A 23519-nucleotide genomic window follows, 5' to 3' on the forward strand; every position below is an offset into this window, starting at 1 on the left:
GCATGTCATGGCAAATTTAATGGTAGAAGCTATTCATAACTATCATTGCTCTCTAAATTTCATTTCCTATGGGATTTTTCTTTTCTTTCTGAAAACAAAAGTAACAAAAATCTCTAATCTGAAGCCTATCAAGGTCTGCCAAGTAACCCTAACCGCATGAAATGTCTATAGCCAGTGCTAGGTGCAGAGCCAATATAGTGTTGCTTCAATTTTAAGCCCATTTTGCCATCAGAGACATTAGACCAGCACCAGCAAATACTGCAGCATAGCCCAAGAGCTGAAGCCTAACACTACTCTGCAACCTAGGCCCCATGAACTCCACAGACAAGAGCTCCACCAATGCCATATAGTTCAGAATCCCAGCCGACACCGCGTTAAGTACTCCCTCGACGATCAGAGCTGTTGGACTCGCGCTGCTGTACACGTTAGACACCGCGATACCGAGCACCGTACCTAGCGGGGTCGTTGTGGCGAAGAAGAACACCAGGATTGCCCTCATCTTCATGTCATACTCTGCCTGCATTCAGATTAGTCAATCAGGTTTGATACTGCCCTACTTGAATTAAACGGTTAGCTTTGTTATTTATTACCTGCAAGATGCAACCTCCCAGGCCCATTCCTTCGAACATTTGGTGGAAGCAAAGAGCAGCAATCAAAGGCCTTATAGTGCATGGATTCTGAGACGCTCCCATGGATAATCCTATCACCACAGAGTGCACCACTATTCCCATTTCTAGTACCTGCAAGCAAAGTAGTAAGCACTTGACAAGAACTTTGATACTAAAAGCAAAAGGCAAAATGGTTATATATATATAACTTTCTAGAATTTGAGATGACAAACCTGAGCTATGATGCGATTCTTCCTTATATCAGATCCAATCACATCCTTATCCACGTCAATGATCTCATCCCTTCTGGTACTACTACTCTTATAGTAACTCATCATGAGTGAGTCAAGCATCAAAGTGATCACAGCCGATACCATGGCAACGAAGGTGGTGAAGGGGAACTTAGCCCAAGGGTTCTCCGGCAGGCACGGCGACTTTAGGTCATCGAACGAGTCCGGCAGCACGTGCATGTACCCGGTCGCGAGGATGACCCCCGACGCAAAGGCCTTGACGATCACAAAGAGGTCACGTCCGGGGCGTAGCGCTGGGACCGATCGGGAGAAGAGCGGCAGGCAGACGCCGATGAGGCTGGTAATGAGGATCGAGGCAATGGCGATGAACTTTAGGCGCATAGCGTAGGGTTTATTATAGCATTCACCGCGAGAAGTGGCGGCGCAAGGGTTGTCGGAGATGGAGTGGGCGGAAGGGAGGAGGAGATGGAGGATAAGGAGGGCGGATAAGTAGTAGGATAAGGCCATGGAATGGATAGAGGCTACTTAGGTTTTATTTTTTGCTTTGTGGAGTTGTAACTCTGCGATCAGTTGATCACTATATAGAGTGAAGGATTCAAAGGAGTCCGAGTTGAGCGGGAAGTCGAGGGGAGTGGAATGACTGAGATGCCCCTCGAGGTGGTTGTGTAGTCTGGACGAGGATCGAGGAGTTGATTGGTTTTGAGGGGCAGTTAGGGCATTCGAGATGAGCACGTGTGGTTTGTGTGGGGGCCACGGGCCGGACTCGAGACTGGTGCGTGGAGGCGTGGGGCCCAGTCAGTCGAGCGGGAAGTCCGAGTTGATGGCCGGATGAAATTTACTGTTAGTAACTAAGTAGGTGGCGATTCCAATTTAATTCTTTGTTTACACATCTAAATCTAATTCCTCATCTTCCAATGAGTTAGCAAATCAAATAGCCTTTCTTTTTTCCTTTCTAAATTTTGGCTTTTTCTATTATGATATCATCACTAAGTGCTACTTTTCTAATAAGGAATAAGTCATAGGCTAATTATATGTTAAATAAAATGGTCTTTCTCGGTAGTTAATCACTTTAAGCAACAGATCAAATTAGATCTAAATAATGCACAAATAATGTTACAAAAATTTCACTAAATTCCAATCCTAATATTTATGAAAAGAAATTTAAATCCATACATTTTAATATAAACTTATAAAATTCAATTATTAAAATATAGTGATGACATGGTGCAATGCTTAACTTGAAACTAATCTCTAACCTAAATTGATAGCTCAGGCTCAACTCAGCTCAAACCGAGTTGAATTAAGCCGGATCAAGTTAAGTATAAACTGCTCGTCTATTTTGACGGTACCGGTGGTGACCTAATATTTGCCAGACTCTCATTAGTCTGGTCCTCAAGCTTCGGCTACAGGCGTAATTAAGTTTGCCATGGTGCTCAATGGACCAGGCCGGATTTCACGTTTCCCGTAGTATTATGGGCTTAAGAGAGGAGTTGCTCTCATGGTTTTAGCTTATAGTGCACGCCACTTTGTCTTTTTTTGTCAGTCCCTGTACTACGATCTGGTTTAACTGAATGCGATATTTCAGCAACGGTAATAATGCAAAACAGAAATGTCTTCTCTCTCTCTCTCTCTCTATCTATATGTAACTACATATTCTTAGCTTTTATGAAAAATTATAGTTTACCTATCTCCATTTTGGCTCAATTTTAACTTACCAATGTGCTATAAAATTAAGCATTTAACTTATATGGTTTATTAACGCTAATCATTTTTCCCTAAACAAGTTAGTAAATTAGGGAGTAATTCATAAGTTTTTTCACATCTATGTTATTACTATTTAGTTGGTGAAAAAAAATTAGAAAAAGAAGAAGCAGTGGTTGGCGCCGTGGACCCCACGGGCACTTTAGTTGGCCCCACTACAAACCACGATTACCACTCCTACCAAGGGAATATTTACAAAATAGGATTCGCTGCAACCCCGACGGCGAAACTTGATCCATTGTGCAGTATTAGGTAGCCTACGAATTATTCATTTATTACGTTCATATAATCATGGCTGCAGAGGATCCATTCCCGAATAATTTAGTACGCTACTCAGACGCGATTCCCCTCTCCTTCCTTGTCCTCTCTCTCACTCTCTCTCTCCCCTTCTCGTCTTTATCCTTCGAATAATTTCTCAGAGGCTTCCTCGCTTTCGCAGAGAGAAACGGGGAGGAAAGAGAAGTTTTATTCTTCGTGTCAGAGTTATCTGAGGCAATGATCCGTTCCGGATTCAGAGATTCCCCCCGAGAAGACTCGACGGTTGGGAAATGCTTGGTTGGTTCCTAAAGGCGGGGACGAGCTCTATTTTGGCGATCTTTGTGGTTATATATTTGGTAATGGAAGGTTCTCTCATTCCCTTGGTTGGGTCTTTGGTTGATTTTGGTTTGGTGGGGTGGGTGAGAAGAACCCATTTCGCGATTTCCTCCTGAGATGAATTATATTACTTGGGATGAGTTATTTCTCGTGTTAGATTAAAAATCTCAACTTGACGCAAATAGAGTCGGCAGATATTTGTTTTCAATCAGAAATATGGAGAATTTGGATAGTTTTGGAGATGGGTTGTTCGACAATTCTGATGCCGAAGAGGAATTCCAGAGTTGTTCTGCGGAAGATGAGTGGCAAGAGATAGAGGATTCTTTAGCCTCCAATAATGATCTCGATGAGTTCTCGCTTCGTATGTTCTTCAAGGGCGTGTCTCCCTCGGAATCGAAGGGATTGGGCTCGAAGGTCTCAGGAATTGGAGTTGTCATGGAGAGATCTCCTGGGGTTCCTATACTCCAAGTGCAGAAGAAGTTGGATCTTTGTGTAGAGGAGTTAGTGGCTGACCACTTGGCTCTTCTGGATGGTCTCCTGGTGGCTCTGGACAATGGTATTAAGAAAATTTACGCGTTTACGGATTCAGAGAAGCTTTATTTTCAGGTAAGAAATCACCAATTTCACGAACATCAGTGGAAAAATAGAGATTGGTACATCTTTTAGCCTTGTTCTCTGTTCTAAATCCTTTATATATATTTCTTAAAATAGAGACTGTCATATGATTTAGTTAATCTCTGCTATCAAAATGTACAAGAGCTGCGGAGCATTAAATGAATAATTTCATTCTCTTATCTCACAGATTGCAGAAACAGAAATACTTGAAGACAAACTTTTGGTAGCTCTAGCTCACAGGATTCTAGAACTTGCTGACAAACTAGAAGACTTTGATTTAACACTGGTTCCTAGCTTTGAGCTTGAGCGACCGTTGCACCTGGCGCGAGAAGCCATGGGCGTTGCTGATCTACCTTCTGATGCGAATGACTCGGTTGATTACTGCCCTATCTGTTGTGAGGAGAAGCCAAGTTTGCAGATGATAGAGCTGAATTGCTCCCACAAATTTTGCTCTGATTGCTTGGTTATGTATATGGAAGGAAGATTAGGGGCATCAAAAGTTCCTATTAGGTGCCCACAAGTTAGTTGTAAATATTACGTATCGACAATTGAGTCCAAGTCTTTTCTTCCGGATACTAGCTACGAATCGTTTGAAAGAGCCTCCATGGAAGCTGGCGTTGTCGACAGGGAAAGAATCGATTGCCCCTTTCAAGATTGTTCAGTACAACTGCGGGCACATCAGAATGTGTCTTCTGGCTCAAGTTCATCAAGTCAGAATGATGCCAATTGTGTTGAGTGCACTGAGTGCCGCCGAGAATTCTGTATTAGCTGTAATGTGCCATGGCATACTTCAATGGCATGTGATGAGAGGGGTGTGAGAGAGATGTCGTCGCATAACCTGGCGCAAAATAATAGGTGGAGACACTGTGAAGAGTGCGGGCGGATGATTGAGCTCACAGAAGGCTGTTACTACATGGCTTGCTGGTATTACCTTCATACCTTCATGTTGTCTTAATTTGCATTTCAAACTTATCCAATGTGAACTGGAAACTGTGAGAGATTCATAGAATTCTTTACACTTCACGTTTTGCCTTACAATTATTTTCAGTTATAGCGGCTTAACACATGTAGTCCTTGGCCATGACTAGAGTTTCTTGTGATTCCCTACCTGCTACTGCTGCTCTTTTGTCAAAATATTGCAGCTCTGCATCCTGATTCAATGTCAAATGACAAGTTCAAACTTTTGCTAAATTCCCTTCTTATTATTTACAAAACCTGAGCAGAAGATCACATTTATTTTCATCTTTGACAGGTGTGGGCATGAATTCTGCTACTCCTGTGGGGCTGAGTATCGAAATGGAGTTCAGAGTTGCCAATGTGCATTCCGCCGCGAAGATAACCTAGAATCTTATGAGGCACTCTCGACTCGAGAATCAGAAGTGTGGAATTGGGACACTTTCGATCCGATATCGAATGCCACACAAGGCTACACAGAGCAAGAAAGAGAACAGCTAGGTCTGGTACATAGGTTCCTTGCAGGAGGATTTGGCATGAATGATCAACCCGCGTGCCAGTCACCGCCTCGCTGTTCAGACTCGTACCTCGATACCATGAGGGACCTCCACCAGCTTCCATGGCTTGAGAGGTTTGTCTCGGTGATCAGCGATAGTTACAACGATGATTTTATGCAGTGAAAACATTTAGAAGTTGCCCACATCTTATGTTCTCAAGTTATTTTACGGTTTTACCTAATATTTTGGCGAATTATTGGATTCTGCTCTTCAACATCAAAATTATTTTGAAAGTTTTTACGGTACCAGATGATCAATAGAATCACCTTTGTAATCATAGTTCTTGGAGAATGAATGAGTTTGGATTGAACTTAATGAAGGCAAAATGTCACTTAGCCTCTTCTATGTGACTTACTGTAACAGGGATGTTCTAGCTTTAACGAACATTTATAAATAAATCTTTATCCGTTAACACAGTAACGGACAATTCTCTTATATTTAGTTTACACCCTCTCGTACTTTGGATAAGGATAGAGGGTGAGGCGATCCATAGACGCGGAGATTCTCTCATGGCGGAGGAGCGATCTCGGCCATTGATCATAGCGATGAAGGGCCACCCAGGCACCGGCAAATCCACCCTAGCCCATGCCATTGCCGCCGCCCTCCGCCTCCCCCTCCTCGACAAGGACGATGTCCGCGACTGCACCTTCGCGCTCCAAGAACCCCCGGTCCTCGTCCCGCCCCACCTCCTCAATGACCTCTCCTACGCCATCCTCTGGCGATCCGCCGCCACGCAGCTCCGCCTCGGTCTCTCCGTCGTCGTCGACTCCCCCCTCTCCCGCCGGTCCCACCTCGACGCCCTCCTCCAACTCGGATCTCGCGTCGTCGTCGTCGAGTGCCGGCCGGGGGACGACGGGGAGTGGCGGCGGCGGCTCGAGGAGAGGGGAAGGATGAGTATGGCGGCGGCGGCGGCGGAGGGAGGAGAGGGGTGGCACAAGCCAGCGAATTGGGAGGAGCTGAGTCGGCTAGTGGAGGGGTACAGGGGGTGCACGGATTACGAAACAGGGGACGTAAAGAGGATAGTGGTGGATACGACGGAGGCAGGAGTGGGATTGGAGGAGATGGCGGCGAGAGTGGTGGAGCTTGTTAGGTCTGCTATGGATTCCGCCAGCGAGGTGTCGGATTTTGTCGCGAAGGAAGACGACAAGTTTGTCTAGATTTTCTTTTTCCTTTTTCTTATTCTTTCTCCCCCCTCTCTTGAGTTGGCGTAGATTTTGTGTAAACTGGTGGTGATTTTTTTATTTATTTTTATTTTCTGTTTAAAATCTTTTTGTTTTGTTTTTGTTTTTCTTGCTGTGTATATATTTTGTTTAACTTATTTGAAAGTTAAAGCAAAAACATATATCTCGATAGTTAAATCTTTAGCATATATGAGACTAAAAGTCAGATATAATTATATTAAGACTTCTTAATTATTGTTCATTTTATTTGTCCACCTTTTTATCGTTAACGGAAAATATTAATATATATTTTTAAATAAAGATAAAATGATCTTCAGAGAATCTAATATTAATAGAGTGATATTAACATGTCATTTATAATGAAAAGAGAAATCTAAAAATAACTAATGGGATTATGGGAGGAGGTACTTTAGAGTAAATATAAATAATTTAAGGGTTGATGCGGAAATAAGCAACGGGGGTTACGGCTTCGGGGTCTAGGTGTATCGGTGAAACTAAAACGAAAGAAATAATGAGAAAACGAAACTTTCCTTGACGTCGACGCCGGCCCAATCGACCAGTCAAGAAGTCGAACCTAACAGTTTTCACCCCCAAACTCCGTCCTTCCCCCTTCCTAATTTCCAGCAATAATTCGCATAAAAGAAACCCTAATCCTCCTCGCTCCCAGCTCTAATCTATCGTCTCCTCTCGCCGATGGCCTCCAATGGGAGCAGCGCGGTAGGCTATCTCTAGGTCCACCGTTGGTTATCGAAAATTAGGGGTTTTCCCGTCTAATTCGCTCCTTGCTTGGTGTCTCAGAGCGTTGGAGATACGGAGAGTAGCTTGGAGAAGATAAAGCGGCAGCTGACCTTGGGATCGGGGAGGTATCTGCTCCAGGGCCCACTTCTCAAGCGTTCCGAAACAGTATGGCTTTTGATCCATTGTTTTTTCTCTGTTGCAATTAATTGAATTTATTCTATTTTGTGTTTTCTAGGTAAAGATTGGATTTTTACTGGGATTCCGTCATCTTTCTGGTTTGTCTTTGAGTGAATTTTCTTAGAATTGTTAAGCTAGCTCTATTCTTCTTCACATTTTGGATTCGATGATATATTAGCATGGTCTTATTAAATAAAATCAAAAGACACTGAAGAGGGATGGAATGTGATACTTAATGCTCGAGATCTGAGAGTCATAGATGATAGACCTATGGATGTTTAAGCTGTTGATTGTCAAATGGTTGTCAAATGGTGGCTCTGATGTGAATGTACTAGACATAAGGGGCACGAAGATTTCATGTATGCCAATGAGGAACAACATGAGTTAAAAATATCAAACTGAGCTTTCCTCTTGGTTTAATTATAAATTTAATCAATAAATCATGTCAATATTTCCTTTGGACAGTAAGGTGTTATGCTCGTCAGCTTACTTATTTTGAGCGAAGACACAAAATACTGACTGCAGTTTCATCTTATTATAGCAAATGTAGTATATGCCCATCTAGTAATTAGATGCCATTTGGCCTGTAATAATATGTTCATTGACATTGATGTACATTGATGGAACATTTAGAATGACTGCTGAATAATTGGTTGGAATTTTATCAATCTTACTCTAGCTATCCTACAAAGGGTTTATTTCAATGCGTGACAGATTTTGTTTCTCTCATTTAACAGCTGAGGAAATGGAATGAACGGTGGGTAATCTTGGATCCAAGTACTGGAAAGATGGAGTACAAGTATGGCGTCTTGTCGATTTTGTAATGAATCTCTTTCTTGACACTGTATGACTGTTACCATATCTAATTATCTTCTTACATATAGGGCTCGGAGAAATGAAACAGTTATCAGGGGAACAATTATATTTGACTCAACAAGCACAATCACTTTGTCTCCTGTGAACTTCCAGTAAGATATTTGTCTTGGCATTTCATCTTTGTATAGTTCATGGCCACTTTGTAGGAAGATGTTATAACAACCTCCTAAAATATTCTTGCTTTTGATGTTACAGAGGGCTACCAAAGTACGATGGCTGTTGTTTTTGTATCCATATACTTGTTGGAATGCCTAAATTATTTTTTAATTGGTTGTGTTCTGCTTTTTATTTAATAATACTAATTCAAGACAACCTTACTTGTTTTCTTAACTAACCACACACTAGATATTGGAACTCCTCAGAAAAAGGACTACTTCCTTTGTGCTGAAACTCCCGGTGCTGCAAGAGCTTGGGTATCCACTTTACAGTAAGCTTATGAATCTATGCCTTTGCACTATACAATTAATCTACATCATGTTAAGCTCTCTACTTCCTTAATTCTTTATTGTAGCATTGCTGGTGTCACCAATAATTTATCCTTTTGTGATAGATGGCATATCTATTCTGCACTTATAGAGCTTACATGTCTATGATGTAGAAATCCTTTCCGAAATATTGTGTATCATGAGCAATACTCAATTTTGTGGTTGGCCACCTGTCTGTATCATTTGTTTATATAGCTATGTTTTTGAAGTTAGAATCCCAATTTCCCAGCATGATTTGGCTAGTGGTATGTTTTTTCTCATTATTGATGATTATGCTATGTTTTTGCTAACATTGTATCTTGCTTGTCAACCAGTGCAACTCAGTTGGTACTTCGGGCTCATAAAGAGGCTGTGAATTCATTGTCTGGGAATGGTTCTGCAAAATTGGGAACTGTTGCTACTGTAGTTGCAGCTGCAAATGCAACTGCAATGGAGGCATCCAAAGAAATAGAAGCAGCAATGAAGATCTCCATGAGAGCTGCTTTGGGCTTTGTGGCAAATAATGCAATGGAAGGTCAATTAGATGATCTAACAATCATGAAGGTATGCAATTAACTTTTCTTGAATTTATTTCTTATTATCAGCCAATTAAATAGCCTGTTTAACCTGATTGCATGTAATAATGGCTTAAAATTACTGCTGGCTTTTCACCAGATAGGCGTTACAGCTCTAATTAAGTTTCAACGAAGTAGGGTTCTTGCCCCTTTTTCACCAAAAAAAAGAGAATGTAAAGAACAAGATTTGAGCATCTAAACTGTTGTTGAAGGAACTGAATGCTACAAAAATAATTTATTATCTCTTAAAAAATGCTGATATTTGCTTGCATCAGCACATTCTCTTGGAATTTCATTATCCTGTAGGATCTCATGAGTTGAAATCTTCTGGTTGTAGTTAGTTTGGCAAATTAACTGCGAGTATTAGGAACTCATATTCATATTTGGATAATAGTTGATATGACTTATGGTGTTCTCTACCTGTATTCACAGGAGACTCTTCGAGTAAAAGACGAGGAACTACAGCAGTTATCCAAGGATATTCGTGCTCGAGATTCGACTATAAGAGAGATAGCAGATAAACTAACGGAGACTGCAGAGGCCGCTGAAGCTGCTGCTTCTGCAGCTCACTTAATGGATGAAGAGAGAAGACTTATATGTGCAGAATTTGAGCGCCTGAAAAAGGATTTGGAGAAACAACTAGAATCATCCTTGCTTAAGGTGACAAATAATTTATCCTACTTAGACGGTGTTCAAGTTGCAATTTCTATTTATTTCAAGTTGAGTAGCTTCAGATGATTCTCTGGCTTGACTTCCAATTTCCAAGATGTAAAACTTTGTAAATCTTGGCTTCCATTCATTGCAAAATGAAAGAAAAAAAAAAAATTTGGGGGTGAAATAGACCAAATATTCTTGATGTTAAATATCTTTCATGTTGGTTTTACAGTTAAGAGAATCTGAAGAAAAGGGTATAGTCCTGAGCAGAGAGAAAGAGCAGTTGCTGAAGCAGAGAGACTCTTCTCTTCAAGAAGCACAATTATGGCGTTCTGAGCTGGCAAAAGCTAGAGAACATGCGGTGATATTAGAAACAGCTGCTGTCAGAGCTGAAGAAAAAGCTAGGGTTTCAGAAGCAGATGCTGAAGCTCGCATAAAGGAAGCTGCAGAAAAACTTCAGGCCATTGACAAAGAAAAGGAAGAACTCCTTGCTCTTGTTACTGTTTTGGAATCACAAGTCCAAAGGTTGGTTTAAGATCTCTCCTCTATTGATTATTTACTGGTCTAGTCGGATTAATTGAACCGAGTATCTTAAAAATTGTAATAACAAGAATGATTTGAAAACGATATGGTTCTGATCCCAGTTGCCTTCTCTACACTTTGGTGGGGATTTCTTTGCCTCCTCTGATCTCCACCAATTTCTCTGTCACCTCTCTTGTCCCTTTCATGTTAACTGTTGTGAAGCAAGCATGAGCTTTTAGGCCAATTACTCTAGTTAATTTACATTTCCGAATATTTTCTTCTCTCGTTCTTAGCAAAGCACATCTCCTTGACAGGGAACAAGGAAACACAAAACAGATCTGTGAAGAGAAATCAGAGTCGTGCTCCGGCGCCAATGATACTCCACCATTGACAAAGCACGTGGACTTATCTGAAGATGATGTGGATAAAGCTTGCTTAAGTGACTCGAGTTCCATTCCAGTTTCTGGGGACAACATAATTCAGTTGGCAATTGACGGAGTTGATATTCGTTCTATTGGCGACGCTGAGTGGGGTGGTTACCAGTCCTCAGATGCGAGGATAGCCGATGTACGGGAAATATCCCCTGAAGCGGAGGGAAGAAGCTTCGACATCCCTGTCGTCAGCCCACCAGTTAATGACACCCCTCAACATGGAGGGAGCTCTTTCCAACACTGATTTCTGTGTGTGTCCATCTGAATACATGATAAAACCTTTTCCTGTTTGTTTGCCGGAAAAGTATTAGGAATCTGCTTGACCTTTTTAATTGGAGAACTGCTAGGAAATATTCATTCGGCAAATTTCTTTGATGTTAAGTCTGATGTCGGCTGTATTGAGTTATACAGGTGAAATAATAAAATTTCCATTCTTGGTTTGTTGTGATTGAGCTGGTGTTCAATATTTATTACCATCCTCACTGTATAGAACACAAGCAGGTAACAGCTCTGAAGTAAATATTCTAGTAGTTTTTTCTTTTTGCCCTTTGGGATAATTATATCTAGGGATTATTTACATTTATTTTAGTGAAAAGAAAGGGAGCAAGAATTAGGGATAAAATAATTATTTGATTTTGTTTAAACATTGCCGGGAAGGTGACATATTTAAGATGTCAACAAGGCTCGGCCCACTAAACAAACGAGAAGTATAGATGAGTAGGATATTACTTGGTCCGTCCGATTCTGGATGGACGGCGATAAGACGTCGCGTGGAAGAACCCAACCGAGAAAGGCGGCGCAGTGCCACTTTCTTTTCTTGCGGCCTAAGCCAACGAAACGGAGCTGCCCCTTTAAAACCCCTAAACCCTCTTCTCCTTCTTCTTCGATAATCTGTCCATCTCCATCTCTCTGTCGGGATTCGAAGCTCTCCTATTCGAATTAGGTACTCTCTCTCTCTCTCTCTGGATTTCAGATTTCGTAGGAATTGATTCCGACATATGTCGCCGTAATCTCGAGAACTGATTCCCAAGTTATAATCTTGAGATCAATTCCTAATTCCCTTTCAAACATTGCAGTTACAGAACTCAGGGGTTGTTTTCTGGCGTCTTGGCTCGCCGAATAAATTGATGGTAAATATACTAGAATGCCTCAGTCCCGAGTCTTTTCTTGCGATTCCTGCTTACCATTATCAGTTGCTAGAAGTAATGCCTCAATCCCGAGTCTTTTCTTGCGATTCCTGCTTACCATCATCAGTTGCTAGAAGTTTTTAACCTCAAAGTTAGATTATTTTTTCCAAGTTTTTTTTTTCACATGATGTTCTTTTTTTACATGATATACTAGCATGCTCGTACATATTAGCACTATGGGTCACGACTTCTTATTTTTCACGTATTTGCAAATTAACTCCTATTATTTTCATTTATATTCACAAGAAATTTCATTCCACCAGGTATATCTCCAAATGTCAAAAGATGATGTTTTCTATAATAAGAGTACCATTTAGGTGCTCATATGCTTGTCTTTTATTCAATGTTGATCGTGTGCTTGAGAATTGATGAATTTCTTGTGATACGTCCATTGGTAGAAGATTTAACTTCTTTATGCTAATTGAACATTAACTATCTTAATGCATTATTATTTGGGGTCATTGATCCGATATGTTTTATCACCAGTTTGGTGTTGGACTTATTCTTGGATAGATTTATACAGGGCAATCCCTCCTCGATATATATTGCCATTTTATTGTTGATAGTTTCAGCATTCCTCTTCGATTATATTATATTCTTCTGTTGCATGTCTACATGCGAAATAATTTCATACCTCCACACTTGCTATCTGCCTCTAAATCTCATGTTCATATTTGACAATTCAAGCAATATAAACGCCACCTTTTGTTCCACGGGAATAAAGAATTATTTGTTCTTCTTTATTCTGTTCATCGGTTGAAGTACAAATATTTTTCTTGGATCATATTTTCTTGTGGATATTGTTAACTCACCGACTACTCTATAAATTTATCATTAGAGAGTGGGAGATGAAAAAAATATATTTAAATTCAAAAATGGGCGTGACATGATTTGGAACTATGAAATTTTACTTTTGATATCATGTTAATTCATCAACTATTCTAAAAGTGTAAATTTAAGCCGGCAAGAAAATGATAATTTTGATATTTTATATTTTAACAGAGATGTGTTTCACATTTTTCTTTAACTCTTTCCATTTCTGTGTTTCTAATGGCTCAGGCATCTCCTTTAGTTGCAAGTTTAACTGTGGCAGCTGCTGCATTGGGAGGCAGATACATGATCCAGGCATGGCAGGCATTTAAAACTCGCGCAGCTGTTCCTCAGGTACGTAGGTTTTATCCTGGTGGATTCGAGCGGCAGATGACAAGAAGAGAAGCAGCATTGATCCTTGGCATCAGGTATTGATTCCTTGATGCTTGTTAGGTTCTGTATTCAAAATACATATTATTTCTAGATTTTATACTCAGTAACCAATGAGACCCTTAGATCAGAATTTGGTTATTCTCTGTCTCAGAGAGCATGCAGCAATGGAGAAGATCAAAGAGGCTCACAGGAGGGTTATGATTGCCAACCACCCTGATGCCGGAGGGAGCCATTACGTTGCTTCGAAGATCAACGAGGCCAAAGATATGTTGGTCGGAAAAGTGAAGGGTGGCTCCTCGGTCTTTTAGTTGTGGGGGAGATAGCAATAGAGGTTACAATTAATTAATTCTTTTTTTTAATGAAGAAAGAAAGCAGCCTGAAAAAGAGAGTTGTAACTACTATGTCAAATTCTTTCCATACTTCTTGATTCATTATATTGTTAATCTTGGATTGCTAATTGTATTTCTGAACCTTCATCTGAAGGTGTTGATAGAAGCATGATTTGTTTTTATCCCAACTAATCAAAGTGAAGATCCTTAATATGATTATCCTTTTCTACAAAATTGTCTAAAACGTTTAGCAATACGGTTTATTAGACTTGTCATGTTCGTCACAGTATATTATTAACAGCTAAAAAGCCCTCATGATCTTTAAATACTTAAACCTCAGATTTATCCATATTAGAACATAAATTCATAACGTCTTCATCTTTTCGAGAAACAGTGCATTGCATGAGGCTACATTTGCTTGAATTAGATCACCAAACATACATTAGACCGCTAGTATGACATCTATTATAAATTTATATATATATATATATACATATAATTTATATAATATTTCTTATTACTATATTTAAAAAAAAAAAGAATTTGGATCTTATCATAGAAACATCGATGATGTTATAGGTTCGACTCTAACGCAAATAATTATTGTGGAGAAAATTATTTAGTGGTTTAGTGGTTCGATTCAATGATTTGACTCGATTGATGGTTCTTGACAGTATTTAGTTCGGAGTAATTATTCGGCAACACATATGGTTTAAAGCCTACACTAGATAGCTTATTATATTACTAAAAGCTTAGTGGAGCCTAAGTAAGGGCGTAAATGAGTCGAGTTTGAGCGAGCCGACTCTGGCTCAGGCTCAACTCAAAATTACTTTCTAACTTTATAATTCTACTCAGGCTTGGCTTAGCTCAGCTCAACTTAAGCCAAGCTCGAGCTTGATTAGATGATGAGGCGGTGGCAGCGCAGGTGGTGGCAGTGTGGATGATAGCTTGCCAAAGGAATAGGAAACGAATGGAGGGGGAGGTCGGAGAAGATGGTCAACGGAAGAGGACGAGGAAGCTGACGGAGTGGAGGAAGAAGATGAGGCCAATGCTAAGCCCAACGTCGATGGAAGAGGAGGTCATTGAAAGACACTGAAGGAGATGGTCGATGGAGGAGGAGGTCGCTGAAAGACACCGAATGAGATGGTCGACAAAGGAGGAGGAGGTCGACGGAGAGGAGAAGGTGGCATTGTAGCGACGGCTTGCTGATAAAGGCCGGCGAAGAGGGAGGAGGTGGCACCGTGGTGGTGACTTGTCGATGGAAGCCGACAGAGAGGGAGGAGGTGACGACGGTTGATAGAGGCTGGCGGAGAGGAGGAGGTGGCGAGGGCTTGCCGAAGAAGGCTGATGGAGAGGAGGCTGGTTGTAAGAACTAGAAAAAAATTAATTAATTAAATTAGGGGTTGAGAGAGGAGGGTGCACGTGCTCTGCACGTGCAGCCCCTCCCCTCTCCCTCTCCGGCACGCGACGAAATGCAACGGAAAAGCCAAATCCAATTTAGATTCGGGATCTTTAATCTATAAATTAAAAACCCTAATCCCCTCTCTCTGCTTAACCACCTCAGCCCCCTTCTCTCTCTCTCTTCTTCCTCCCCTCTTTCGCTTTCTTCTTTCTCACTGTCGGAGTCACGCCGTGGAGTCGGCCTGCTGGAGCGCCACCGGAGACAACAGAGACCACCACGTGACTCCTTAGTAAGCCTTCTCCCACCCATAAATTTTAATTAAAGTTTAAGAGGGTAAAACAAAAATACCTAATTTGGGTTCCTCAGCTACATCGGCAAATCAGGCCGGCCGGTAGCTTCGGGTCACTGCCGCTCCATCTGGAAGTGTCTTACCGTTGGCCTCATATCGTGGGCGTTCACCGTTGGACCCCTCGTGGCTCCAGTCGCCGTCGGCCATGAGATCGATCGCCGTTCCGGGTTCTCCTCCACCTCGTGAGGACAGCGGTACTGTGTGGGTGTTGGGGAGCTAAGGGCGCGGCCGGCGTCTCCCTCTCTCTCTCTTTTTCTCTCTCTCTATTTCTCTCTTTCCCTCTCTCTTTTCCTCTCTTTCTCTCTCTCTCTCTCTCTCTCTCTTTTTCTCTCTCTTCAGCTTGGAGAAGACAGACTCGGGCAACCCGAGTCTAGTCTTCTCCCTTTAAGCTTTTGGATTCGGGTCGGGTTGGATCCGAATCCAAGGAACCCGACCCGGTTCCATTAGTTAATTGGATTGGGCCTTGGGCCCAATCCATTTAAGTGTTAGTTGGGTGGGCTGGGGCGGGCCAACTGCAGCCCAACCCAACTAATTTGGGCTTATTTTGACCCAAATTAATAATTTTTGAGTTAAATTGTAGAAAAATTTTAATTTTTTAATTAAAAATATTATTGTTATTTATTATTAAAGGTGGTGATTTTTAGTACGTGGGCTAGGGATTTGAGATTCAGTTGTCTTGCCTAGACTCAAGTGAGTGGGTTCACTCGCATATTTATTTTTATTATATTTCGTATCTTTGTCAGACCATGTAATTTTCTGTGTGCAAAAATTATTTATTTTATACTTTTGTCAGACCGTGTAATTTTTTGTATACAAAAATTATTTATTTCATCCTTACGTGCAAATTTAATTATTATATTTTCTGTGTGCATTTAATCATTATACTCAGTGCATCGCCATACCTTGTGCAAATATTAAATTTTAGTGAAAGAAAAAAATGAGACTAGTATTGGTACGACTTAGAGAACAGTCCCAGTATAAATCGCTTGCGATTTTCCGTGATAACTCAAGTCTATTTGGAAGTCTCGGAGAAAGTCCTAAATCAGATCACTGTGGTGACTTTCTTAGGTGACTCTGGCGGGGTTAAGGAACAGTCTCTGGATGAATGAGAAATTTCCTAGGTAACTCTAACTTCTCTTAACGGTTAGTGGAAAAGACATAGTGTGTTGATCACATAGTGATACCATCTGATGACCCTAACCGGATCAGCTATGAAGAAAAGTCCTGAGCGTCATCTCAAGATAACTTCTAGTTGATGTAGATCCACAGGGTATAGACCCATTGAGACATATGACAGTACAAATTTTGGAAAAATGTTAATGTGTTGAAACTGAGCAAGGTTACAAGTTATGAGTCGCTATTGTTATCATTGTCATTATTTAAAGAATATGCTTATTGTAAATTATTATGTATATTGTTGCTTTTAGTTTAATTTTATTCAGCATTAATATAATTTAGAATTTATTTAATTTTCGAGTGGACTCCACTCACTGAGCTATAGCTGTTGGCTCATGGATTGTTTTTTTTTATAAAAATTTATTTACCTATCTCGGGTAATAGTCAGCGTGACAACTGAGCAAGACGTACCCGAACTCCACCTCCACTTAGGATCCACTTATTTATTTTTCCGCTCCTTTAGATTTTATGCTTTAGATTAAATGTCAAATTTTATTTCGTTTAGAGACTCAAGAACAATAACATTATTTTATGCTTTATCGCAATTAGTTTTAAATTTAATAAAGCAGATCTTCTTCGTTTATTTATTCTTACTATTGTTCATTTAGGTTGTATTAGTAAGGTTTCGTGTATCTTAAGCATATTGAGGTGCATGACCGGTCATGATTCCTATTTCGAGACGTGACACTAGGTGGGTGGGGGTGGGGTAAGGGTGGGCTGGTTGTGTGGGGTGAGGCTATGCGTGGTGGTCTAGTGGATGAGGGTGAGGGTGGGGAGGGTAACGGTGATGGGTGAGGGTGGGGTGGGTGACGGGTGAGGGTGGGTCATAGGTCACGGGTCACGGGTGAGGGTGAGGGTGGGCGACGGGTGATGGGTTAGGGTGAGGGTAGGGCGGGTGATGGGTAAGGGTGAGGGCGATGAGTCAGTTATCGAGTCTATTGAGCGGAGCCTAAGTGAGTCCGCTCTAGCTCAGACTCGTTTTGATATTAATTTCAAGAGGTTTTATCGGCTCGGGCTAAATTTAGCTCTAACCAAGCCAAGCTGAGGCTTCCTCCAAGACTCTGAACCTCGCCGTTTCGATAATACTGGCGTCGGATTAGAAAAGGACGACAATAAGACTAACCATGAAAAGAAAATAAGAGCAGAGCTTGTCGTCCTGTAAGAATTGATGTAGCATCGTCCTTTCCGATTCTTTTGAATCCCAAAGCCAACGAAACTAAATCCCTCGTTCCCCAAAACCCTAAATCCTCGTTTCCTTCCACGACCCTTCCATCTCTTCCTCCAATTCGACCTAGGTACTCTCTCAAGATTAGATCTTGTTTAAAGCGGATTTAAATTCGATCTAGTCAACTTACTCTATCCTTCCAATTTCGAATGAATTAGAGTGTGCAGAGGAAATTTGGCGTAGAAATTTCCACATAACTTGAGGCTTAAGTGAAATGCCAAAAGAGCAGTCATTTCTGGATTGCTAGCACTTCAGATGAGAAAAGGTCTAATTGGGTGGCTTTGCTTCACATAATAAACAATGACTTTTTATCTCTACAATTAATTGGCAAGACAGAACTTGAGTCTTGGAAGTAATTCACTTTGCCACATCGCTCATCCCTGGTTGAAGGAAATGAACTTGATCTGAACGCCGAAGCTTTTGACTGCTGCTCGCTGATCAATTCAGTTCTTCTCTTCTTTTGCTGAAATCGGATAGTGGTAGACTGGTAGTAAAAATATACTAATATCATACACTCTGTGAATCACTTCTTGAGTCCATTTTAACTGCTAAGGCTGTACATGGAGTTTAATTTCTAATAGTGACTACAAATTTGGAAACTAGAAGTCGCAATAAATGTGGAATTCTATCTTCTTCTTCTTCTTCATTTGTGTTTCTTTTAAGCCAAGCGCACACGATACTTCCACTATTTTTTTGACTTGAGCTTGGAAAACAAAGCTGACAGCAACGTACTGTCGTGCGATTGTAAAACTGAATGTTTTGTGAGACTCAGTTTACAATGGTAAGAACAATTCTGTCATGATCTCTTCAAGGCCTTTCAGAAATATCTAACAAACACCAATTAGCTAGACAAGAAAGTGCAAATCAAACTAGATTTCTTGCTGAAATTAAGAACAATGCTGGCCGTTTCTCTTCATAATTTCTAAGGCTGTAGAGATTGATTTCTAAGCAAATAGAAATTTGGAATTTTACTTTTACTTTTAGCGAGAAGATGTCGACAGCTATATTTCTACTATTCTTTTGACTTGAACTTGAGAAATAAAGATGTAGATGGCAAACCTTACGTATTAGTGACAGCATCTTACTGCTATGTCATTATAAACTGAATCTTTTCTTGCTGATGGAGGCCGGCGAAGAGGGAGGAGGTGGCGCCATAGTGGCGACTTACTAATGGAGGCCGACGGCGACTTGCTAATAGAGGTTGACGGAGAGGAGGAGGTGGCAAGGGCTTGCCGATGGAGGCTGACGGAGAGGAGGAGGTTGGGTGGGTGAGGATGGGCTGGTCGTATGTGGTGAGGCTATGAGTGGTGGTCTGGTGGATAAGGATGAAGGTGGGGAGGGTGAAAATGAAATAGAATTGACTTCTCATAGATCTGTGAACAGTTTCTAGGCACTGCACTTGAAGCACTGATGCACGAACTGGTACTGTTGTTAGCCACACAGTGACAATTGCTGTGAGAGTAGCGTGGCAAGGAGCACACTTGACAGGAGATAGACACAAGCGATATTCGAGATCAAGGCGACTCACTCGAGAGGCAAGCTACGACTGGCGTGACTTCGACGGCTGGAGAAGAGTCTTTTCATTGGTTGTAAGTATGACGGTGATGGGTGGGTGACGGGTGATGGGTGAGGGTGATGGGTGGGTGAGTGAGAGTGATGAGTAAGGGTGATGAATGAGGATGAGAGTGATGAGTCAGCTATCGAGCTTATTGAGCGAAGCTGAATGAATCGGCTTTAGTTCAGACTCAGTTCGATATTAATTTCTAACCGATTTTAACGACTCAAGCTCGGCTCAGCTCAGCTCTGACCAAGCGAAGCTCGAGCCGCTCTTCAAGTTGGACAGCCCTAAGCCTAATACTTCTATATCCTGAGATTTTGACATTCTGTTCTAAGACCACAAAAATAATCAGCTAGAGTCACGGCCTTTTTAATTTTTCTGGTAGAAGTAAAAGAGGAGATAAGGCTTCGTCCTTGAATCTGAACCTCGCCGTTCCGACAATACTGACCGTCCGATTAGAAAAGGACGACGATAAGACGAACCATGAAAAAAAATCAGAGCAGAGCTTGTCGTCCTGTAAGAATTGATGTAGCATCGTCCTTTCCGATTCTTTTGAATCCCAAAGCCAACGAAACTAAATCCCTCGTTCCCCAAAACCCTAAATCCTCGTTTCCTTCCACGACCCTTCCATCTCTTCCTCCAATTCGACCTAGGTACTCTCTCAAGATTAGATCTTGTTTAAAGCGGATTTAAATTCGATCTAGTCAACTTACTCTATTCTTCCAATTTCGAATGAATTAGAGTGTGCAGAGGAAATTTGGCGTAGAAATTTCCTGGTCTTGTGCGCGAATTAGCAAGCTAAAGGAGGGAGCTTTTGGGGGAGAAGGGAGCAGGAAGCCACTGCAAATTTTCTCCTTGGGTCCGGGAATCATGCTCTCTCTTTTCTTCCCCACTCCATTCTTTTCCACTCGTCTACCCAAACCCAACGCCGCCTTTCCAAATTCGTGTTCCCTCTCTGCTTCCGATCCGGAGCTCAAAGACAAGTGTACAGGAGGAAATAAAGTGCGCTGGGTACGCAAGAAGCTGCCGTCGAGGTTGCTTCCGGAATTGCTGCCGAGGCACGTGGCGGTGATCATGGACGGCAACGCACGGTGGGCCAGAGCAAGGGGCCTGCCGGTGTCGATGGGCCACGAGGCCGGCTACCGCTCCCTGAAGGAAGTGGTTAAGCTCTCCCTCCAATGGGGTATCCGTGTTCTCACCGTCTTTGCCTTTTCTTCCGAGAATTGGTTCCGCTCAAAGGTAGCCCTTTTATTCTCCTCCTCCTCCTCCTCCTCCTAACACTGATTCCGATCTACCTTATCGTTGTGGTCTCGTCTCGCCTCGTCTCGTCCATTGCAGGAAGAGGTCGATTTTCTAATGATGCTGTTTGACAGGGTCCTCCGAGAGAACGTTAATGATTTCGTGAGGTATGAATTGTTAGTTAGTATGCTAATTGCGCACAAGACCACTAAGAATAATTGTGTAGCACTTCTATCATGTATTGAATCATAGTGTCGAAGAGGTTCCAAAGTTAAATCATGTCATTTGTATTAGGATCAATTTATGTCGAAGAGGTTGTTTCCATGACTTGGACTCGTGGTATAATTGGTTGTGTGAGCATAAAAATGAGAATGAGAAACTAATCTCTTCAATTCACTAAGTGGTGTAATAAATGCTTCTATTCCACATAGTTCACAGTCTCCTGCATAAATATAGGTTTTCTCCATGAAATTTCACTCTTTATCTGCCCACAGATGATACGTCTGAATTATATGCATTAGTAGGATATAACATTCATATTAATTTGCTATGGACAATTGTTCTTATACTAAGTTGATATAAGACAAGTAGAGGGAAGAGGATTTTATTAGTAAAGAGGGGTTTGGGACAATAAATAACTGAATTGTGCTGCTTAGATTTTTATCAAGAGTCCTTAGCTTTGATTACCACTCGATATCGATGTGCAGTAAAACCATGCTAAGAGAGCCTCTTCTCTTAGATGTTGCTGTTATATAGTATTGATTGTCATTTGAACATGGAAGATTTATATAGGTAATTAAAAACTTTGGCTGCTGTAAGAAGTCTATTCTGCAATGAAAATGTTAACAGCTTTTTTGTGTTCTCATCAGGGAAGGAGTTCGAGTATGCATAATTGGTGACTCCTCAAAACTCCCAATTTCTTTGCTGAAATTGGCTAGAGAAGTAGAGGAGTCGACAGTGAACAACTCAGAGCTTCAATTAATTATTGCCATTAGCTATAGTGGACGGAATGATATATTGCAAGCATGCCAAAAAATGGCCGAGAAGGTAAAAAATGAGTTGATCAAGCCAGAAGATATTACTGAGGCACTAATAGAACAGGAACTGGAAACAAGCTGCTGTGTGGAATTTCCTTACCCAGATATACTTATAAGAACTAGCGGCGAGCTGAGGTTGAGCAACTTCTTACTATGGCAGTCAGCATACACTGAGCTATTTTTTACACAAAGACAGTGGCCTGACTTTGGGGAAGTCGACTATCTTGAAGCTTTATGCTCTTTCCAGAACAGGCAAAGGCGCTTCGGTCAGCGAAATGTCTGACATCGGTTACAACCAACTTACTCAATTATGATACACTAGTATGTATGTCTTCATGTGGTATCGCGAGGTCCATGCTGATTCTGGAATGTGCCATGTAAAGCACTGTGAACTAGACTTGTAACAATATTAGAAACAGATATATTTATTTATACAAACATAGATGCATTATACAGTTAATCTTGAATTCTCCAAATTGGAGGGGTCATCTTTTATGTTCATCGAAAGAAAATGATGGAAGCATGATATTTTTTTTTCCTGTGAACAGTCTTCTTTGCTAGATGATTTCCATAGGACAAATAGCTTATCAAAGTTTTCTTCTTCTTTTTCTAAGGGATTTATACATTTCGCACCCCATATTATGTGGATATTACAGTTTACACCATGTTTTTCACTATTTTTAATTTAACTCTTGATTTTTCTCTAATAAACTATTGTAAAACACATCAAGTAGGTTCTTTTTCTTTCTATCATTCGCTGAAAAATAATGATCAAATTAAAAATATTGGAAAGACAGGGTGTAAATGAAATAAACACACAGTATAGTGTATGAATGGAAAATTCCATATTTCAAACCAAGTGAACAACCGGTTAAAAGAATTTACTAAAACTTATATGGAGTTGCAGCTGTGATTGATAGTTGATAGTTTTCCCCTCTAAAGACAACAGTTAAATAAACTTGGTCCTGTGGTCTTTTATCTACACTAATATAATTTTGGGATTTCTACATAATTGCCATTAGAAAGCTTTCAAATATCATAATTATTACTATGTTTCCTTAAAATATTATAATTGCCGCCGAATTATTAAGTTCTTTTAAACATATCATTCAGTCAGTAAAATCTAACTAATCACAACTATAACTAAATATAGATTAGAAAAGAAAAACTATTTTACCGTTATATAAATTGCTTAAAGTTATTCGAAAGATATCTAATGTTGCTCGATATGAAAAGAAAATTAGTGATAAATATTGTACACTCTACGCTTACGCTTGAAGAAGGAAGAGTATTCTAATCTCTTACATATATTATTAAGTTTAATTACTATCTGTTAAGAATATTCTCTAAAAGTGAAATTTAGTACAATTTTGATACTTAAAAGAATGTATTAATAATTGTGATATCTTAAAAGAAAATTAGTAATATATTATGTGAGAAAAAAAAAAAAAGGAAGAGCAAAAGCTATCAAACTCACTAGATGAGTAGATGTACATGCAAAATTGAATCAAATCTGAAGCTCTGAGGAGTTAAACTAGCTAACAGTTAAGCCTCAAGTTATGTGGAAAACAACCAGGTCAAGATTGAGTTGGGACTTCTTAGTTGTTTGATGTTTCGCTTTCCCCTTAAGTGAAATGCCAAAAGAGCAGTCATTTCTGGATTGCTAGCACTTCAGATGAGAAAAGGTCTAATTGGGTGGCTTTGCTTCACATAATGAACAATGACTTTTATCTCTACAATTAATTGGCAAGACAGAACTCGAGTCTTGGAAGTAATTCACTTTGCCACATCGCTCATCCCTGGTTGAAGGAAATGAACTTGATCTGAACGCCGAAGCTTTTGACTGCTGCTCGCTG

At 40.7% G+C, this 23519-nt stretch overlaps 6 protein-coding genes across 7 annotated transcripts; 5 read left to right on the forward strand and 1 right to left on the reverse strand.

Annotated features, from left to right (window-relative positions):
• Positions 1-5: 5 nt before the first annotated feature.
• On the reverse strand, positions 6-1395 carry LOC140759521 (fe(2+) transport protein 1-like). Its single transcript, XM_073096101.1, has 3 exons — positions 842-1395; positions 591-740; positions 6-517 (listed from the first exon to the last, which is right to left on the reverse strand). Exons 1-3 carry the CDS (start codon positions 1364-1366, stop codon positions 212-214), a joined length of 981 nt encoding a protein of 326 aa, XP_072952202.1. The 5' UTR covers positions 1367-1395; the 3' UTR covers positions 6-211.
• A 1621-nt stretch (positions 1396-3016) lies between these two features.
• LOC140758758 (E3 ubiquitin-protein ligase RSL1-like) lies at positions 3017-5775 on the forward strand. Its single transcript, XM_073095035.1, has 3 exons — positions 3017-3820; positions 4017-4753; positions 5082-5775. The coding sequence occupies exons 1-3, from the start codon at positions 3431-3433 to the stop codon at positions 5461-5463; spliced, it is 1509 nt and encodes a 502-aa protein (XP_072951136.1). The 5' UTR covers positions 3017-3430; the 3' UTR covers positions 5464-5775.
• Positions 5776-5841: 66 nt separating this feature from the next.
• Positions 5842-6719, forward strand: LOC140758760 (uncharacterized). The gene has a single exon (XM_073095039.1). The coding sequence runs from the start codon at positions 5850-5852 to the stop codon at positions 6495-6497; it is 648 nt and encodes a 215-aa protein (XP_072951140.1). The 5' UTR covers positions 5842-5849; the 3' UTR covers positions 6498-6719.
• Positions 6720-6994: 275 nt separating this feature from the next.
• On the forward strand, positions 6995-11406 carry LOC140758759 (uncharacterized). Of its 2 annotated transcripts, none has more exons than XM_073095037.1 (10): positions 6995-7238; positions 7320-7424; positions 8174-8235; positions 8321-8404; positions 8508-8539; positions 8658-8739; positions 9112-9340; positions 9784-10011; positions 10238-10530; positions 10842-11406. In XM_073095037.1, the coding sequence occupies exons 1-10, from the start codon at positions 7215-7217 to the stop codon at positions 11200-11202; spliced, it is 1500 nt and encodes a 499-aa protein (XP_072951138.1). In that variant the 5' UTR covers positions 6995-7214; the 3' UTR covers positions 11203-11406. The 2 variants fall into 2 exon arrangements, with proteins under 2 accessions (XP_072951138.1, XP_072951139.1); XM_073095038.1 differs by lacking the exon at positions 6995-7238 and adding an exon at positions 7495-7534 and having other exon boundaries at positions 7339-7384.
• A 342-nt stretch (positions 11407-11748) lies between these two features.
• LOC140759268 (mitochondrial import inner membrane translocase subunit TIM14-3-like) lies at positions 11749-13801 on the forward strand. The gene is made up of 4 exons (XM_073095778.1): positions 11749-11901; positions 12035-12088; positions 13205-13383; positions 13500-13801. Exons 2-4 carry the CDS (start codon positions 12086-12088, stop codon positions 13654-13656), a joined length of 339 nt encoding a protein of 112 aa, XP_072951879.1. The 5' UTR covers positions 11749-11901; positions 12035-12085; the 3' UTR covers positions 13657-13801.
• A 6015-nt stretch (positions 13802-19816) lies between these two features.
• On the forward strand, positions 19817-22139 carry LOC140759312 (cis-prenyltransferase 4, chloroplastic-like). Its single transcript, XM_073095836.1, has 4 exons — positions 19817-20040; positions 20129-20626; positions 20726-20793; positions 21496-22139. The coding sequence occupies exons 2-4, from the start codon at positions 20258-20260 to the stop codon at positions 21944-21946; spliced, it is 888 nt and encodes a 295-aa protein (XP_072951937.1). The 5' UTR covers positions 19817-20040; positions 20129-20257; the 3' UTR covers positions 21947-22139.
• The last annotated feature ends 1380 nt before the right edge of the window (positions 22140-23519 follow it).

This window comes from Typha angustifolia, chromosome 4 (genome assembly GCF_048772165.1).
Source record: "Typha angustifolia cultivar Huaian chromosome 4, ASM4877216v1, whole genome shotgun sequence".
In the NCBI taxonomy this organism is placed as follows: Eukaryota; Viridiplantae; Streptophyta; class Magnoliopsida; order Poales; family Typhaceae; genus Typha; species Typha angustifolia.

Bases quoted from the DNA above. Each gene is read 5' to 3' on its own strand.
- LOC140759521 (XM_073096101.1), bottom strand. From the start codon at position 1,366: ATGGCCTTATCCTACTACTTATCCGCCCTCCTTATCCTCCATCTCCTC. The intron at 741-841 runs GTTTGTCATCTC...CTTTGCTTGCAG, and splicing joins AGAATCGCATCATAGCTCAG to GTACTAGAAATGGGAATAGT. The intron at 518-590 runs GTAATAAATAAC...ATCTGAATGCAG, and splicing joins TGGGAGGTTGCATCTTGCAG to GCAGAGTATGACATGAAGAT.
- LOC140758758 (XM_073095035.1), top strand. From the start codon at position 3,431: ATGGAGAATTTGGATAGTTTTGGAGATGGGTTGTTCGACAATTCTGAT. The intron at 3,821-4,016 runs GTAAGAAATCAC...CTTATCTCACAG, and splicing joins CAGAGAAGCTTTATTTTCAG to ATTGCAGAAACAGAAATACT. The intron at 4,754-5,081 runs GTATTACCTTCA...CATCTTTGACAG, and splicing joins TGTTACTACATGGCTTGCTG to GTGTGGGCATGAATTCTGCT.
- LOC140758760 (XM_073095039.1), top strand. From the start codon at position 5,850: ATGGCGGAGGAGCGATCTCGGCCATTGATCATAGCGATGAAGGGCCAC.
- LOC140758759 (XM_073095037.1), top strand. From the start codon at position 7,215: ATGGCCTCCAATGGGAGCAGCGCG. The intron at 8,740-9,111 runs GTAAGCTTATGA...CTTGTCAACCAG, and splicing joins GCTTGGGTATCCACTTTACA to TGCAACTCAGTTGGTACTTC. The intron at 9,341-9,783 runs GTATGCAATTAA...CTGTATTCACAG, and splicing joins ATGATCTAACAATCATGAAG to GAGACTCTTCGAGTAAAAGA.
- LOC140759268 (XM_073095778.1), top strand. The intron at 13,384-13,499 runs GTATTGATTCCT...TCTCTGTCTCAG, and splicing joins GCATTGATCCTTGGCATCAG to AGAGCATGCAGCAATGGAGA.
- LOC140759312 (XM_073095836.1), top strand. From the start codon at position 20,258: ATGCTCTCTCTTTTCTTCCCCACTCCATTCTTTTCCACTCGTCTACCC. The intron at 20,627-20,725 runs GTAGCCCTTTTA...CGTCCATTGCAG, and splicing joins AGAATTGGTTCCGCTCAAAG to GAAGAGGTCGATTTTCTAAT. The intron at 20,794-21,495 runs GTATGAATTGTT...TGTTCTCATCAG, and splicing joins AACGTTAATGATTTCGTGAG to GGAAGGAGTTCGAGTATGCA.